At 51.7% G+C, this 17579-nt stretch overlaps 1 protein-coding gene across 1 annotated transcript; it reads right to left on the bottom strand.

The window, feature by feature from the left end:
* Positions 1-11388: 11388 nt before the first annotated feature.
* Positions 11389-17288, bottom strand: NYX (nyctalopin). The gene is made up of 2 exons (XM_036305600.1): positions 17228-17288; positions 11389-12839 (listed from the first exon to the last, which is right to left on the bottom strand). Exons 1-2 carry the CDS (start codon positions 17286-17288, stop codon positions 11389-11391), a joined length of 1512 nt encoding a protein of 503 aa, XP_036161493.1.
* Between the last annotated feature and the right edge of the window lie 291 nt (positions 17289-17579).

Genomic DNA, 17579 nt, shown 5'->3' with positions numbered 1-17579 from the left:
GTTGGGAAGTTGAGTTCATCACCAGCTGCGGATGCTTTCATCAATCACGCCTCCGCCCCCACAAAAACCCCCAAGGACAGGGTTCCGGGCCCTTCCTCCACCTCCATGGGGACAGAAGCTGCTGGGCCGGACACTTCCAGGCCCCCCTTATGCTTCCCCTCCTCTGGCTGCTCCTGTGTTTGTTCATAGCTCATAATGAACCTGTGATCTGGTGCGGAAACTGCTACTGAGTCCCGTGAGCCACTCTAACAAAGGAGGGGTCATGGGAACGTCCGATTTATACCTGGCCTTCCAGAAGCACGGGTGACAACCTGGACTTGAGACTGGCATCTGAAGGGGTGGGGGTGTGCGTGGGGGTGAAACAGAATAAAATGTTCCCCAAAATTGCTCCATTGAGTAAAGTCCTGCCAAAACTATGGCATTATCAACAGGCAGCTATAAAACAATGATCCGGCCGGCGTGGCTCAGTGGTTCAACATCGACCCATGAACCAGGAGGTCCTGGGTTCGATTCCCGGTCAGGGCACAGGCCCGGGTTGCGGGCTCGATCCCCATTGGGGGGCGTGCGGGAAGCAGCCAATCCATGATTCTCTCTCATCACTGATGTTTTTCCCTCTCCCTCCCTCTCTGAAATCAATACAAATATTTTTTTTAATAATAGAAAGGAAGGATTGAGGGGACGCTCTTCTTCCTCCCCTGGGACTTTATCACGCGCGAGAACTAAACTTCTACCTTATTTAAGCCGCTGGTGGGTGGGTTTCTGTGCCAGCTCAGCCCAGGCCGCCTTGAGCTTCCACTGGTGATTCAAGGCTTCGCAGCTGTCTCCACTCTCCATTCCTCACGAGAGCTCTTCACGGAAAACAGCCTTTTCCTGGGGGAGAAATGGAAGCTTCGGCACCCCGCGGGGAGGGGAGACCCGCGATGCTGGTTTGTCTTTCCAGAAGGCTGTTCCTGTACTCATCACAGTGATGAGCTCTGTGCTGTGAGCCGTGTCAGGGAGACCAGAAGACATGCGCATTCCTGGTCGGCCGCAGCCCAAAAGCAGGCAAGTGCTGCGGGGGGAGGGGAGGGAGGTTGGGCCAGGCACCCCAGGGATGCTGGGTTACAAGGCCAAGAACAGGCCAGACGCTCAGCAGTGCTGCGGCTCAGCTGGAGACAGAACCGCCGCCAGCCCCCAGGGGGCGCTTTCGATCTGTTCTGCGTGGTGGACGGTGTTCCATTTTTCTGGTGAATGTCCTTGAAAACTAGATAAAGCAAAATGTCAGCAAAGAAAATCGCTACTGGGGGCAGAGGGAGGCAAAAATGCAACCATGTTTAGTAACGATTCTCTTCCTCGTCGTAGGTTTAAAGGTGAGGGGTGGGGACCAGTACTGAGAGAGGGTGCTGGTGTCTCCCCAACCCCCTGCCCCCACCCCCGTGTTCACCAAGCCCAGAAGGGCCAGGGTCTGGAGCTATGGTGCCGTCAGCCGGCATTGGCGGGGCATCTGAGGCTTCCGTAGTTCAGTTCCGTCCAGGCCAAAGTGTGACCGGACAACCAAGGTGCCCGGGCCGCCTGCCACTACCTGAGCCAACTCAGCAGACACGGGGTTGGATCCTATGTGAGCGTTTACCCCAATCCTGCCGGCAGCAGGGGGAGCAGGTCGCCCACAAAAACCTGCTCTGCAGCCCCCATAGGCCAGCTGCTTATGTGGGGTAGAAGGACGAAGATTACAGGGGGAGTAGCCAAAGGGCGGGCCAAATGGGCAGCTCACAGGTAATGCGGGCTGGGGGTGTGCAAAGGCCTGCGGGCATGCAAAGCTGGGGGTGTGCAAAGGGCTCAGTGATGTGCAAAAGGACTGGGGGTGTGCAAAGGGCTGGCGCCTCTGGCTTCTGCAACCAGCTTGCTAATGTTTCCATGACCACAGGCAGCTCCCGGTGGGAGGATGGGCCGCATTTCCAGGTGCTCCCAGGGCCCAGGTGCCCCTCCCAGCCAGGTGAGCTTGCGCCCTCTTTCACCAGAACAGCCAGTCACGGTCAACAGAGCATGACTCGTATTTCTTACAACTCTAGCTGGTCCCCAGGGTTCTGCTTTTGCCCCATCAGAAGGCCGGGTCCAGAGATATTGTGCCATCAGCTGGCATCGGCGGAGCATCTGAGGCTCTCGTAGCTCAGTCTCTGCCAAAGCTTAGTCCAGCCCCGGCTCTGTCCCTGCCCGACTGGCTCAGCCTCTGTTTCTGGCTCAGAGTCACAGAGAGAAGCCATGAATGAATGAATGAATGAATGGGCGACCCAGTGCTACCCAGCGGGGCCTTTGCTCAGCTTTGATTATATGACCTTGGGCTTGTGAGAGAGGCCTTCTGTCAGACTAACCCACCTCTTTCCTAACCCTTCGCAGGCCGGTGCTGGTTGCCCGCGTCACTGGTCCATTCCCTTTAATTGAACAGTCTTGGGAGACATGGACCATCAGAGGGCACCGGAGCTGGTTCCGGTTCTCAGCTGACATCCAGAAAGCCGCCAGGAACATTGGTGGCCAGGTTTTTATGTGAACAGAAGGTTTCATTCACCAGGGTGAATGGCCAGGAGTGCAAATGCTGAGTCATAGAGTCGCTGCATGTTTAGTTTCGGGAAAAATTGCCTAACCTTTTCTAGAGCGGCTCTGTCCTCGTCCGTTCCCAGCAGCCGCCTGGTCGGCATGGGGCGTGAGCACGGCGTGTGAGCCATCCTGGCGGTCTCTTCATTTGCATCGCTCAAGGTCAATGATGCTGCCCATTTTCTAAGGACATGGTTGGCATTTGGGCTGTCGAGAGCTGAGGTTTCTGTGGGGAATATGTGGTTGGCAGCTCCCTTCTCCCTGGCTGTGGCTTGTCTTTTCATCTTCTTCAGGTGGCCTTTTGCACAAGGAAATCTTTTTCATTGTGATCAAATAAAATTGTAGCAGAGTGCCATGCTGGGTCTCTCTGACCCAGTCTTGTTTTGTCCCCGCGGCCTTCAGGCTAATGGCTTCAGCTTTTACCAAACCAGCCCCACCCCCACCCCCATGTTCCGGTCCCTTGATTTAAAAGAAGCCTAAACTTTTGTGTGTGCTCCTTTAAGATGGATCCTTCTGGATTAGGTGTCTTCTCCATCAAACCCTTTCTTACTGCAAACTCTGACATTTTGAATACTGGCCTTTCTGAAGTGTCGTGCACACGAATTTGGGGGCTGGTAACAGAATTTACCCATTTTCCCTTTTCTGCATAGTCCTATGGGTGTCAAGCCCTAGATCCCAAAGACTTCCTATTTTTTCCCTGAGTTTTATAGCTTCATATTTTACATTTAATTCCAAGATTCATTTTGCGTTAACTTTTGCATAGGATGTGCAGTTTAGGGCAAGGTTCTTTTTTTTTTTTTTTTTTTGCCTATGGATGTCCCTTTACTCCAGCAACATTTGTTGAAAAGGCTTCCACTTATACACTAACAAACAAAATAGAAACAGAGCCATAGATACAGAAAACAGAGAGGACGGGTGTGAGGGTCTGGGTGATAAAGGTGAAGAGATTAAGAAGAAAAAACAAAACCACAAAACTCATAGGCACAGACAGCAGTATGGTGATCACCAGAGGGAAAGGGGGGTGGGGGAGGTAGGAGAGGATAAAGGGGAGATAAATGGTGATGGAAGGAGACGTCTTGGGGTGGTGAACACACAATACAATACACAGATGATGTGTTATAGAATTGTGTATCTGAAGCCTATATAATTTATTAACCAATGTCACCCCAATAAATTCCATAGAAAAAGAAAGAGCTATCTTTTATTAAAATGCTTTTGCAATTTTTTTAAAAAATATATTTTTTTATTGATTTCAGAGAGAGGGCGTGGGAGAGAGAAGGATAGAAACATCAGTGATGAGGGAGAATCATGGATTGCTGCCTCCTGCGCACCCTACTGGGGATCGAGCCTGCAACCCAGGTATGGGCCCTTGACTGGAATCGAATTGTGACCTCCTAGTTCATGAGTGAATGCTCAACCACTGAACCACACCGGCCGGGCTGCTTTTGCACTTTTGTCAGAAGTTGGCTGAGCCCGTTCATGTGGATCTATTTGTGTGTTCTCCATTCTGTTCATTGGTCTCTTTCTGTGTTTCTGTCTCTTCGACAATACCACCGTGTCTTGATCACTGTAACTATATAGACTTAAATGTCGCCTAGAGTGACTCTTCCCACTTTCTTCTTTGTCGAGGTCAGTTGAGCGACTCCAGGGCCCGCGCCCTTCTGTGTAAATTGTAAAGTGAGCTTGTCTGTATCTACAAAGAACCTTGCTGAGTTCGTGGTACCGATCCCCAATCCTTTCCTCTGAAACGGAAGTCTTAGCTCCAGAAAGTTCCCAGAGGTAAGGCTTCGCGTCTCAGGGAAGTTTCCTCTGGGTCTGGAGCTGAGAGACCCGGATTCAAATCTGGAATCGGGTACCCTTAGTGGGTTTTTCCTTCATGTTACTGGCGCTTTAATAATAGGTGTCACTGTGAGGCACAGGAGGTCATTCAAAGGGTGCTCATGATTAGTCATTAACTTATTAAATGAAACAGCCGTTACCTCTGTGGCCTCCGCAGGGGCTGCGCGGGCCACTCCCCCTGCCTCTTGGGGTCAAAGGGCACCTCCATTCTGACTCCGAAGTGCCCAGGTGCTCTTCCAAATGCCCCACGGCGCCGCTTCTGATCGGACGGTCTTTAAACGGGGTCCACATAAAGCAAGTCCGCTGTTTGGTGGCGAAGCAGGAAAAGGAATTGGCTGGGAGAAGCGTCAGCAAATGGAATGCATTGCGCACTTGGCTTTTTTGTCGTCTGTCTGTTTTGTTAACCCTCACCGCGGATGTTTTTCCATTGATGGTTTTTTCAATGAGCAATAATCGCACCTTGGATAAACCTCATTGGCTACGGTGCTGCCGCTGAGCAAAGCTTCCACTGATTTTTAAGGAGAGTGGAAGGGAGGGGGAGAGACAGAGAGACATCGATGTGAGAGAGACACATCGACTGGTTGCTTCCCGAATGCACCGCAACCTAGGGCTGGGGATCCCTGCAACTGAGGTGCGTGCCCTTGATCAGAATCGAACCCAGGACCCTTTGGTCCACGGGCTGACACTCTATCCACTGAGCCAAATGGCTAGGGCTGCACTTGACTTTTAACTTCACATTCTTTGAAAAAAAGGAATCAAACTGATCTATGACGCTGGCTTTCAAATGTTCACGATGATGACCTGCAGTGAGAGATATTTTTATGTTGTGATCCAGTACACACACACACACTCACACTCATCCACACACACACACTCACACTCACACTCATCCACACACACACACTCACACTCACACTCATCCACACACACACACTCACACTCACACTCATCCACACTCACACACACACTCACACTCATCCACACACACATACACTCACACACACACTCACCCATACTCACACACACACACTCACACACATTCATACATACACTCACACACACACTCACACTCACACACATACTAACACACACACACTCACTCACAGTCACATATAACTAAAGCATGTGCCCTGACCGGGAACTGAAGTGTAACCACTGAGCAACACGGCCGGGCTCTTCGGCCAGCTCTGAGAGTCCAGGCCTCATTCTAGCAGGCGAGCTGCCTGGAGCCACTCGTGCCTGGGGCATTGCTGGTGGTGAGCACGTGGGGGGACCGGCCTCCCCTGCCTGGTGAAGCTGTGTGGCTGTGTGACATTTGGGGCCAATAAATGTGAGTCACGTCGGGGTGGGAGCATTGCAGAGTGACGCCTGGTTCTGCCGAGCTTCCCTTCTCTGGGCGCAAACCCTCGAGCCCGTGTTGGGGTGACCGTGTCCTGCACTGGCAGCTCCTCCATCTGCCGGGCAACCTAAGTGCCTCCAGTGAGCAGAGCCCCTCAGAAGCTCATGTTGGGCAAGTTGCTTAAGCACAAAATAGCCCTCACGAAGCCACTGAATACGGGGGGTTGCTTGTTACCGCAGCATAACGGGGTCCATCCTGACAGGTACATGTTTTGCTCAGCAGAGCGCATAGCACTTTACATGTCCCAAGGGGCTCCTAGGGAGCCAGTGATGGGGTGAGGACCTCGATGAACTCAAAACTGGGGACTCCCACTCCCCCTTCCCTCGGGAGAGCTCACACTGGGCACGACTCCCCGGGATCTGTCTGACAGGAAGCAACCCCCACCTTCCCAGAATCCTTCTGGGCTGCGTAGCTCTAGAAAAATCTGCCTCCCAGAGGCTATTTCAGTGTTGCTACTTGTTCAAAAACTTTCAGCCAAATAAATGTTCCCTCAAAACTGGCCACCTAACCCCCGAGGCAGAACTGGAGCCGCATGTGGAGGCGGGGCCCTCAGCAGCCCGGCCAAGTGCAAGACAGGGCACCCTCCCAAGGCGGCTGGCTCCTCAGCTCAGGCTGCGCCTCTGCTGTGGCTGCCATGGTTACGGAGAGAGCTGGTCTCCAGGATTCTCGGGAACCTCGCTCCGTTACCATGGCCACCACACACGGACTGAACAAACAATTCTGACCTCATCTGGGCCTCACATATGAAAAGTAAGGCATTTGGGAAACGATTGCATTTGGGAACATGAAAATCAATCGAGGGATTGGCAGTTTTGAAGTATTGCAATCAAATGAACACCAGCCACGCCCTAGGAACCTCATTTTTCCACCCACGGGAAAAAGAATGGCTGCTTAAAAAACCATTCAGCCCGGCCGGCGTGGCTCAGTGGTGGAGCATCGACCTATGAACCAGGAGGTCAGGGTTCGATTCCCAGTCAGGGCACAGGCCCGGGTTGCGGGCTCGATCCCCAGTGAGGGGCGTGCAGGAGGCAGCCGGTCCATGGTTCTCTCTCATCATGAATGTTTCTCTCCCTCTCCCTCTCCCTTCCTCTCTCTGAAATCAATACAAATATATTTTTTAAATTTTTTTTAATCTTTTAGACCACTGTTCAGGTTTCAATATAGAGAATAGTTTAAATAATAGTATTGTATTGATGACAGTTCCTGATTTTGATAAAATGGGATTGGGGATGAGAGAATGTCCTTGACTCTGGCAATACAACCTGAGGTATTTAGGGGTGAAGGGCCGTGATGTTTGCAACTAACTCTAACTGTTAGTAAAAAATAATAATAGCCCTGGCTGGTGTTGCTCAGTGGATAAAGCGTCGATCGGCCTGTGGACTGAAGGGTCCCGGGTTCGATTCAGGTCCAGGGCACATGCCTGGGTTGCGGGCTCCATCCCCAGTAGAGGGCGTGCAGGAGGCAGCCGATCCATGATTCTCTCTCATCATTAATGTTTCTATCTCTCTCTCCCTCTCCCTTCCTCTCTGAAATCAATACAAATATTTTTTAAAAGAAATAATAATAACATGGAGAGGAAGGGAAAGCAAATATAGTAAAATGCTATCAACTGGAAAACCTAGGTGAACGGCCAAAGTGTTCATTCCACTATTCTTGCAGCTTTTCTGTAGGTTTGCAATTACTCCAAATGAAAAGGTTTTTTTAAATCATGCATGCTCCAGATTACTGACTTTCAAACTTCTTTAATGCTAACGCACAATAAATATAGATTGTATTAAGCACCCCAGACACATACATATATAATCTGAACAAACGCATACAAATTCAATCAAAAGGTTCACAAACCGAAACTTACTCCTATAATAGACATGTCATGTGAGGCTCTGTGGCGTTGGTGTTCTGTCTTGTTTTTGAAATGCTGGTGATGAGCCATTCGATTGGGTTGACGAGCACAAGGGTCACAAGCTGTTTGTACACTCCCGCCCTCCCCCCGGTGCTTTCGGCGCCATTGCTAATATTTAACATGACCTGCAGACACAAAAGTACTGCCACCGTGCAGAATGGACGCTCCGGCCTGCCCGCGTGCTCAGTGGGTGAGCGTCAACCCATGAACCAGGAGGTCACCGTTCAATTCCCAGTCGGGTCACATGCCCAGGTTGCAGGCTCAATCCCCAGTGTGGGGCGTGCAGGACGCAGCCAGTCAATGATTATTTCTTTTTTTTTTTCAGAGATGAAGAGAGAGAGAGAGAGAGAGAGAGAGAGAGGTCAATGATGAGAGAGAATCATGGACCGGCTGCCTCCCGCACACCCCACACTGGGGATCGAGCCCGCAACCCGGGCATATGCCCTGACTGGGAATTGAACTGTGACCTCCTGGTTCATAAGTCAATGTTCAACCCCTAAGCCACGCCAGCCAGGCCTCTCATTATTGATATTTCTCTCTCTCTCCCTCTCCCTTCCTGTCTGAAGTCAATAAAAATATGTTTTTTAAAGAACAGACACTTGATGCACTTGGATCTGTATGGGCTTTGAAAACCCACCTCCTTTCCTAACAACAGTAGGAAATGTATTTCCCGTTGGCCTAAAGGGAACTTAGGGGGCACACAGGAGTCACACCTATAGTCATTTTTAAAAGTTTTTTTAAGGAAAAGTTGGATGAAAGCAATGCACCTTGAGCTGCTTTATGCAATACTTGTAACACTTCCTGCTCCTTAGGCTTGCGTATTTACAGAACGCAAACACGTATGTAAATGTGTATAATCACATACACACTTCAGAAGGGCCTATGCACAATTGTCTGTGCAGTCTTGAGCATCCATTAGTTGTACAAACATAGACATTTGTAATGGGTGCTTCCCTTTCTAGAATATCTATGATATGCCCTGGCTGGTTCTGCTCAGTGGTTAGAGCGTTGGTCCACAGACCAAAGGGTCATTGTTTCAATGCCCAGTCAAGGGCAGGTACTCTGTTGCAGGTTCGGTCCCCGGTCCCAGTCCTGAGGATTAAAAATAATAATAACATATGTATGCTATCTTCTCATTTATCTGGATGATATCTTAGTAAAAACTTCTTTAAAGACTAAAAAAAAAAGAGAAAAATATAAAAGAAAATCTCTTCAAACACAGAGAGAGGAACTCAGGACATTAAGATTAGGGATTTCCGGAATGTTGACAAAGGCAGTCATCATTGCCTGTGGATGGAGAACAGCTTGGGCCAGTGCTCCGACACTCGGGCCTGGGACTCCCAGTTGGCCAACTCCCTTCCTGGGAAATACCTCAGCCCCCTACCCAGCTACTGGCTGCCTCCTCTCCTCCTGGCCATTGGGCTGCCCCGAAGTGTGCAGCCCATAATAATTCCCACAGCCCATGATAACCACCCACTATGGGGACTCCCTGTCCCACGGACACGGCGTTTCTGTGTCTCCTGGACACGCCTCCCGCCAAACACTAAGAAGGTTATGTGGCCCTGACCGGTTTGGCTCAGTGGATAGAGCATGGGCCTGCGGACTGAAAGGTCCCAGGTTCGATTCCGGTCAAGGGCATGTACCTTGGTTGCGGGCACATCCCCAGTAGGGGGTGTGCAGGAGGCAGCTGAATTGATGTTTCTCTCTCATCGATGTTTCTAACTCTCTATCCCTCTCCTTCTCCCTTCCTCTCTGTAAAAAATCAATAAAATATATTTTTTAAAAGTTGTGTGGCGTCCCTGGAGATGCACAATGCTCGTTTCTACATGAAAGACCGAAAAGTCCCGCAGGAGAGAGATTAATGTTGATTGTATGTAGCATTATTTTTAAGATCATTTTCCTTGAAAAAAAATTAAAAAATAATAAAATGAAATTTCAAAACAAAAAAAAATTCCTGCAGGAGAAAAACCTGTTAACTTTTTAAAAAATCTTAGAATTTTACAAATTGATTTGTCCACAGATACCTCCCCCTCTTTTTTTCTCTACTCTGCCCTAAAGTTCCTTTCTGCCTAAGGCCACTCCTGGGAATAATTGTGGGGCAAATAAAATGGATCTTCGTTTTGTTTTGTTTTAAGATTTTTTTATTGATTTTGGGGGAGAGAGAGAGAGAGAGAGAGAGAGATCTATTGATGTGAGAGCAAGACATCTATCAGCTGCTGCCGGAAGCAGGTCCATCCTTGCTGCTTGACACAGTCGCTGCAGGGAAGAAACATCTGCACAGCATGTTTCAAGGGACCTGGCGTATATGGCATACTGTTTTTAATATGTTTGCTCCCCTACTTAGCGCTATGTGTTTTAACCAAGGTCACCTCTCCAAGAAAGGTTGTTTCCCCAGGTGGGGATTTTTCCCTGGAGTTAGGGATTAACAGGACTAAGAAGGGAATAAATCAGTAAGATCCCTTAACTAAGTGCCAGGAGGGTAGTTAATCACTTTAACTACGAACAATCACGCTTAAGCTACATAATCTTTATTTAGGATAATCTCCTTCAGTTACTTCCTTGTATCTTAACAGAACAATACAGTAGTGACCTTGGAATGGAGATAACAAACGCCCTAACCTTTGGAATAGAATGGATAGGATTAAAATCAAATGGTATAAATGCAGATGTAACAGGAGAATAAAGACAGAACCTGGCTAGAGCCTGGCTAGAGAACCTGGCTATGCTTATCAACTGAACACTGTCTCCCTGTCATTCCTTCTTTGCCGACTCCGTCCACACCTTTGGGAACCCCTGGACCTGCTGGGGCTGGACCCCAACAAGCTGCCTCCTGCACGCCCCCAATGGGGGATCAATCCCAAAATGCTTCATTGCAGGGAGGACACCCAACCAACCGAGCCAGGCAGGCCAGGGCTGGCTCTTTGCTTTAACCGCCTCCTAACACATCTCAGACTCCAGGGATCACTACCACCTCCTTCAGTCTAAGTCCTTCTCCCACCCCCTTCTCTCCTGTCCTGTCCATCTTCCTGGACCCTCGTGTCCCCAGGCCCAGAGGGGAGAGGGTTATGGCAGGAAACAAAGGGACTGGGCCTAATGGGTTGCCCCACCAGGATCGGCACCGTTCTTAATACTTAGCCAATGGACTGGCTCTCGTTCAGGCATTGCGGTCCTTTCTGGGAAGATGAGGAATGAGGGGAGGAAGTGGAGCCCCGGGACCCTACAAGCTTCCAATTCCTAGCCTTTTGGTGGAAGGGTCCATGTTCATTCTTTTATTTTTTTAATATATTTCATTGATTTTTTACAAAGAGGAAGGGAGAGGGATAGAGAGCTAGAAACACTGATGGGAGAGAAACATCGATCAGCTGCCTCCCGCACATCCCCTGCTGGGGATGTGTCCGCAACCAAGGTACATGCCCTTGACCAGAATCCAGGCCAGGACCCTTCAGTCCGCAGGCCTACGCTCTATCCACTGAGCCAAACTGGCCAGGGCCATATTCATTCTTGCTTCCCTTTTCCAACTGATGCCCATGTGACATGAACAGAAATCCATACCCCTCCCCTAATCCCAGGTGCCATTTCCCAGGGCTGTCCTCTTCCTGGGGCCATCTCTAGAGGCAAACTTCTCCATCCTGTTCACCTCTCCCCCCACCACAAACATCTTCAGGCCCAATTAGGGAAATTATCCGCCACTGGCCAAGCCAGTCTGGGCCACCCCAGGGTGGCAGGCTCCGGATGTCTGTAGGACAAACAGCATGTGCTGGGCCGCGCTGAGCAGGAGACTGGAGCCCAGGAGAAACTGGGTGCTGCGGCCTGAGCCTCCCACCGCCCTCGAGGGAAGGGCCAGCGAGGCATTGACTAGCCCCATGGTGGTGTTGGCCGCCTCCTCCACTGGGGCCCTCGGGGCCAGCAGCTTGGAGAGGAGGCTGCTGAACCTGCTCACAGTGGTGGCCACAGGCTCCGGGGACGGGCCTGCGCTGGACGCGCTGAGGTTCAGTTCCTCCGGGTCCACGCAGAGCCCATCAGAGGCGCGGCCGAAGGCCACGCGGCTGAGGTCCAGGCCGGCCACGGAGCCCGGGGACGCACAGGGCACCTCGGCCACACGCCCGGAGCCCTCCATCCAAGCCCGCAGCCACTCCAGGCGGCAGTCGCAGCGCCAGGGGTTGCGGAAGAGAAAGAGGCGGCCCAGGAAGAAGCCAGGCTGGAAGGCGGCCCAGGCCAGCGCGGTCAGGCGGTTGCCGTTGAGGTGCAGCGCCAGCAGGCCCGACAGGTTCTGGAAGGCGCCCTCCTCCACGAAGGCGATGCGGTTGCGGTCCAGGTAGAGCAGCTCGAGCTCAGCCAGGTCGGTGAACCAGGCGCGCGCCACGCGGCCCAGCGCATTGCCGCCCAGGTGGAGCGCACGCAGGCGGCCCAGGCCGCGGAAGGCGCCGGCGGGCAGCTCGGCCAGCCGGTTGTCGTTGAGCAGCAGGTGCTCCAGGGCCCCGCAGGGGCGGAAGGCGCCGGCGTGCACCGTGCCCACCCGGTTGGCTTGCAGGCTGAGCGCGCGCAGGCGGCCCAGGCCCAGCAGCGATCCCGCGGCCACCGCCTCGATGCGGCCGCGCTCCAGGCGCGCGTGTGTCAGGTTGGCCAGGCCGCGCAGGGCACCGGGCACGCGGCCGAACAGGTTGCCGGGGGCGGCGAGCTCGCGCAGGGCGGGCAGCCCGGCCAGGAGGCGCTCGGGCAGCGAGAAGAGGCGGCAGGCGGCCAGGTCGAGGCGGCGCAGGCGGCCCAGGGCCGCGAAGGTGCGCGCGTGCAGGTAGCGCAGGTCGCCGTTGTGCGCCAGGCGCAGCTCGGCCAGGCGCGCCAGGCCCCGGAAGGCGCCGGGCGTGATGAACGACAGGTTGTTGTGGCGCAGCGACAGGCGGCGCAGCGATGGCAGCGTCCCGAAGGCCCGCTCGCCCAGGAAGCGCAGGCCGTTGCGGTCCAGGTCGATGGAGGCCGCCTGGCCCGGGAACTCAGGCGGCACCCGCAGGAGGCCGGCGCGGTCGCAGCGTACCCAGCAGCCCCGCTCGCCCAGGCCGCAGGAGCAGGCGGCCGGGCAGGGCCGCGTGCAGGCCTCTGGGGCCCCGGCGCCCACCCTGCCGAGGACCAGTGCTGGGGGGTTTGGGGGGGGGGGAGAAAAGACAGAACAAGGAGCGATCGTCATCCAGAGGGTCACTGCAGATGAAGTCCCACCTGTGTGTGGCAGGATGCAGCCCGCCACCTCCTGCATCATCCAAATGGCCTTAGGGTTTCCCACCCCTTTGCAGCCCAATTATTTTTTTTCAGATACTTGTATCGATTTCAGAGAGGAAGGGAGACAGAGAGAATCATGGATCAGCTGCCTCCTGCACGCCCCACACTGGGAATTGAGCCCACAACCCAGGCCTGTGCCCTGACCTGGACTTGAGCTGTGACCTCCTGGTTCATGGGCTGATGCTTAACCACTGAGCCACACCAGCCGGGCAGTTCAATATTCTTGTTGCAGAAGCTTGGCTTGGTTTTTCTCTGCCCCTAAGAACTGTGAACTAGACACCAAGTTTATGATCAGGTTCTTGGACCCTGAGCTGAGTTCAGCTGTAGCAGGGGAGCTGCTGACCTGGAAAGGTACCCTGTTAGCAAAGACAAGGCCAAGAATGTAACCTTAAGTCCAGGTGTCAGCTGGACACAGGCGGAATTTTTTCTATCAACTCTTCCAACTGGGTCAAGCAGAAGGCATCAGATTTCTTGACAGAGTCCTTAATTCCATTCTCTGCTCCTCTCTAATTAACAGAAGTGCACACTCACCCATATGACTCATGTTTCTGCGCCACAGTAGCCGGCATTGTTCCGGGTGCATGGTATGGCTCAGTGAATGTTTGCAGAATTCAATGTAATCAGTGCCCTCCTCTGTAACGATTCCGGCTGCAGGATGTTGTTTATTTTTTTAAAAAAAAAAAAATACTCTTTGTCAAGGAATTCATGGGATTAAGACATAGAAGATACAAGCAATTCACTTGTCGACCAAATAGCCGAACAGCGGAATGACCATCCGGGCGACCATCCAGGACCACGCTATGACACCCACTGGCACCAGGCCAGCCAAGGCAGGTGTGATGCAGTTGGTCGGGGGCCCAGCCATCGCCCCATGATCGCCCTGCAGAGGGAGGCCCAGGCCACTGGCTAACAGGGCAATCAATCAGGGGGCTCCATGATCGCCCCAAAGAGGGAGGCCAGGACACCAACCAGCAGGCTGCAGGGGATGGGCAAGGCCTCCCCTGCGAGGGAAGCCCGGGTCCAGATGCCGGAGGGAAGCCGGTGCTGGCAGCCGGGGGAAGGAAGGCCTACTCTTGCATGAATTTCGTGCACCCGGCCTCTAGTATAATATCAGAGGTCAAAAATGTAGCTGGCAATTTTTTAAAAACATGCAAGAGGAGTGAACTTTTTTATTGTATATCCTTTTTACCTTTTAACGTTTGAACTATCACCCTAGGCAGTTTGGCTCAGTGGATAGAGTGTCGGCCTGCGGACTGAAGGGTCCCGGGTTCGATTCCGGTCAAGGGCACCACGTACCTTGGTTGCAGGGTCCCAGCCCTGGTCAGGGGCATGCGGGAGGCAACCAATTGATGTGTCTCACTTGGTGTTTCTCTCTGTCTCTCCCTCTCCCTTCCACTTTCTCTAAAAATCATTGGGAAATATATCCTCGGGTGAGGATAAAAAACACACAACAATAATGAAGTTTGAATCAGAAAGTAGATTAAAGGTTATTTTAATCTTTAAACATTCAAGATGTTGTCACTATTAGAGACCTATTTTCAGCCTTTGAAACTTTGATAGCCATTAGGAATAACTAATTTACTGGATTATTTCGTGAAATTTAAATTAAATCAAGTAAATTCTCAGAACAGACAACAAAAGCCCAGCGTTGGCTTACCCAATATGAAGACTAACTACGTGCCTAATAATCCAGAGACCAATGCAACATTTTAAATAATAATACTAACATATTTGGGTGAGTCCTACTTGCAATAAATGGCAGAGTAATTTGTATCAGACTAATATTCCTGCCGATAGCTAGTGTACACTGTGGAAAAAATACTTTTTTCTTTTTTTTAATTGATTTTAGAGAGAGGAAGGGGGAGAGAAGGAGACGAGAGAGAGAGAGAGAGAGAGAGAGAAACATTGATGTGAGAGAGACACATCAATCGGTTGCTCCCACACGCTCCCCGACCTGGGCCAGGGATCGAACCTGCAACCCAGGCACATGCCCTTGCTAGGGAATCAAACCCACAATTCTTCAGTGCATGGGACGATGCTCTAACCACTTAACACCACTGGTCAGAGCAAGAATATATTATGTAGCCATTAAGCACATGAAGAGGTGATCAACATCATTAGCCATTAGGGACGTGCAATTAAAGCTCCAATGAGATTTCCCTACATACCCACTAGGATGAGTAAAATTCAAAAGACTCTGACAACCCCAAATGTTGCTGAGGATATAGGACAACTGGATTTTCTTACATTGTGGGTGGGAGTGGAAAACAGTTCAGTAACTTTGGAAAACCTTGGCAGTGTCTATTAAAGCTAAGCATATGCCTACCCTATGACTCAGCAATTCCACTCCTAGGTGTTTACCCAAAAGAAATAAAAAAAAAATGTTTGCATAAAGACTGTACAAGAAAGTGCATAGTGGCTGATTCATAATAGATCAAAACTAGAAATTACCCAACAGTGCAGTGGAGAAGTGAATTGCAATACATTTATTTTTACAGCAGAATGCTACTCTGCAACAAAAGGGAACAAAAGCATTATGTTGAGCAAAGAAACTTGACACAGAAGAACACGTACCTTTATGCTAAACGAAATAAGCCAGTCAGAGAGGAGAACTATCACGTGATCTCACTCATATGTGGGATCTAATGAACCAAATAAACTGACGAACAAAATAGACCCAGAGACATGGAAGCAGGGAACAGACTGTGAAACCACAGAGGGAAGTGGGGGAGGAGGGGGAAGAGGTCAACCAATGAACTTGTGTGCATGACCCATGGACACAGACAATGCGGTGGTGAGGGCCTGGGGCGGGGGGTGGGGGCGGGGAGCAGCTGGAAGAGATTAATGGGGGGGAAAAAGGACCTGTGTAACACTTTCAACAATAAAGATTTTTTTTAAATGACTACATACTGTACGACCACATTTCTACGCAGCCTTAGAGCACAGCTACTGGCAGTGGCTCTGGGAGTCCAAGGGAACAAGGCCCACAGGTGGGCCCCATCACGAAAGACAGCAAATACCACCAGACGTGGCTCAGGAATATTATCTGGGTGATATAAGCATGTCTAATGCGACTCCAATTCATCAAATTGTATGGGTTTCTTTTGCTTTTAGAACAAACACATTTTTTTTATTTTTTTTATTTATTGATTAAGGTATTACATATGTGTCCTTATTCCCCCATTGCCCCTTCCCCACCCCCAACTCATGCCCTCACCCCTGGTGTCTGTGTCCATCGGTTAGGCTTATATGCTTGCATACAAGTCCTTTGGTTGATCTCTCCCCCTTCCCCCCTCCCTCCCCTGCCTTCCCTCTGAGGTTTGATGGTCTGACTGATGCTTCTCTGACTTTGGTTCTGTTTTTGTTCATCAGTTTATGTTGTTCATTATATTCCACATATGAGTGAGGTCATGTGATATTTATCTTTCTCCGTCTGGCTTATTTCGCTTAGCATAATGCTCTCCAGGTCCATCCATGCTGTTGCAAATGGTAAGAATTCTTTTCTACCACAGCATGATATTCCATTGAGAACAACCACATTTTAACTAGTGTTTGCTCCAGGCTAAGCTTGGTACATACATTATTTCATTTCAGATGGCAATCCTGCGAGGGAGTATTCTCCCCTTCTTCTGACAAAAGAAGAAGCTGAGGTTCAGAGTGGCTCACCACTGCGAGCCTTGGCTTGGCTTCCCACCGCATGCGCGCTCCTCACCCCCAGGCCTGGCCTTTCTCAGCTTCCGCTCCTCTGACTGTAAACCGACGGCCTACACTTCCTGGCCTTTGGGGCCCTCCTGGCTCTCAGTCCCCCCCGTTTGCACAGCAGCTGGTGCCAACCACCATCTGAGAAAACAACGCCCGTGTGTGTCCCTCCTGCCGCCTCCCCGCCACAGCTGTGTGGGCCGAGGGTGAACATTTGGCCCAAGCAGTCAGATCCCTTCCGTCCCTGTGAACATGGGACAGGCAGTGACATCCTGTGAGCACCCACCTGCATGGCCCCAGGGCTGAGCTCTGTAACAGAGCCACGGGCAGGTCAAAAGCTGGAGGAGGCAGGAGCCAAGGACAAGATGGGGAAGCTGGTGTGTGGAGACCAGAGCCAACAGGAGAACGACAGAGCAGGCAGCCTGGCCAGCTCTCGGGTTCCCACGGGGTCCTGCTAATGGCTGTTGCTGTGACATTTTCCTGTTTTCATGTCAGAAACCCATTGTAACCATCTGCATGGCCACGTGTTTCTGTTCCTTGTGACCAACCATCATCATCATCATCATCATCATCATAATAGAGGACTATGCCAATTAGCCGTGACGCCATAACGTCACAACCGAACAGCAGGGACCTGAGGCTGCATGGCGCCTGGCCAGAGCGAGGGACCTCAGGCCACGCCCCCCCCCGCCCCAGCACTGGACCGGGGGACCTCAGGCTGTGCCCCCCACCCGGCAGTGCTTGACAGGGACCTCAGGCCATGCCCCCCACCCAGGCACTGGGCTGGGGGACCTGAGGCTGCGCCCCCCACCCAGCGGGGTTGACGGGGGACCTGAGACTGCACCCCCTGGCTGGCACCGGGCTGGGGGACCTGTGGCTGCACCCCCCGCCTGGCAGGGC

The sequence above is a fragment of the Myotis myotis genome, unplaced genomic scaffold, assembly GCF_014108235.1.
Source record: "Myotis myotis isolate mMyoMyo1 unplaced genomic scaffold, mMyoMyo1.p scaffold_m19_p_4, whole genome shotgun sequence".
NCBI classification, from domain to species: Eukaryota; Metazoa; Chordata; class Mammalia; order Chiroptera; family Vespertilionidae; genus Myotis; species Myotis myotis.
Note: the sequence above shows the minus strand (reverse complement) of the source record. Positions and strands in the feature narration are given on the sequence as shown.

What these genes read in the sequence shown, in the direction of transcription:
- NYX (XM_036305600.1), bottom strand. Translation starts at nt 17,288, where the DNA reads ATGGCGTCACGGCTAATTGGCATAGTCCTCTATTATGATGATGATGAT. An exon ending in TGATGATGATGATGATGATG is followed by an intron (nt 12,840 to 17,227) that starts GTTGGTCACAAG and finishes CAAACCCCCCAG; the next exon opens with CACTGGTCCTCGGCAGGGTG.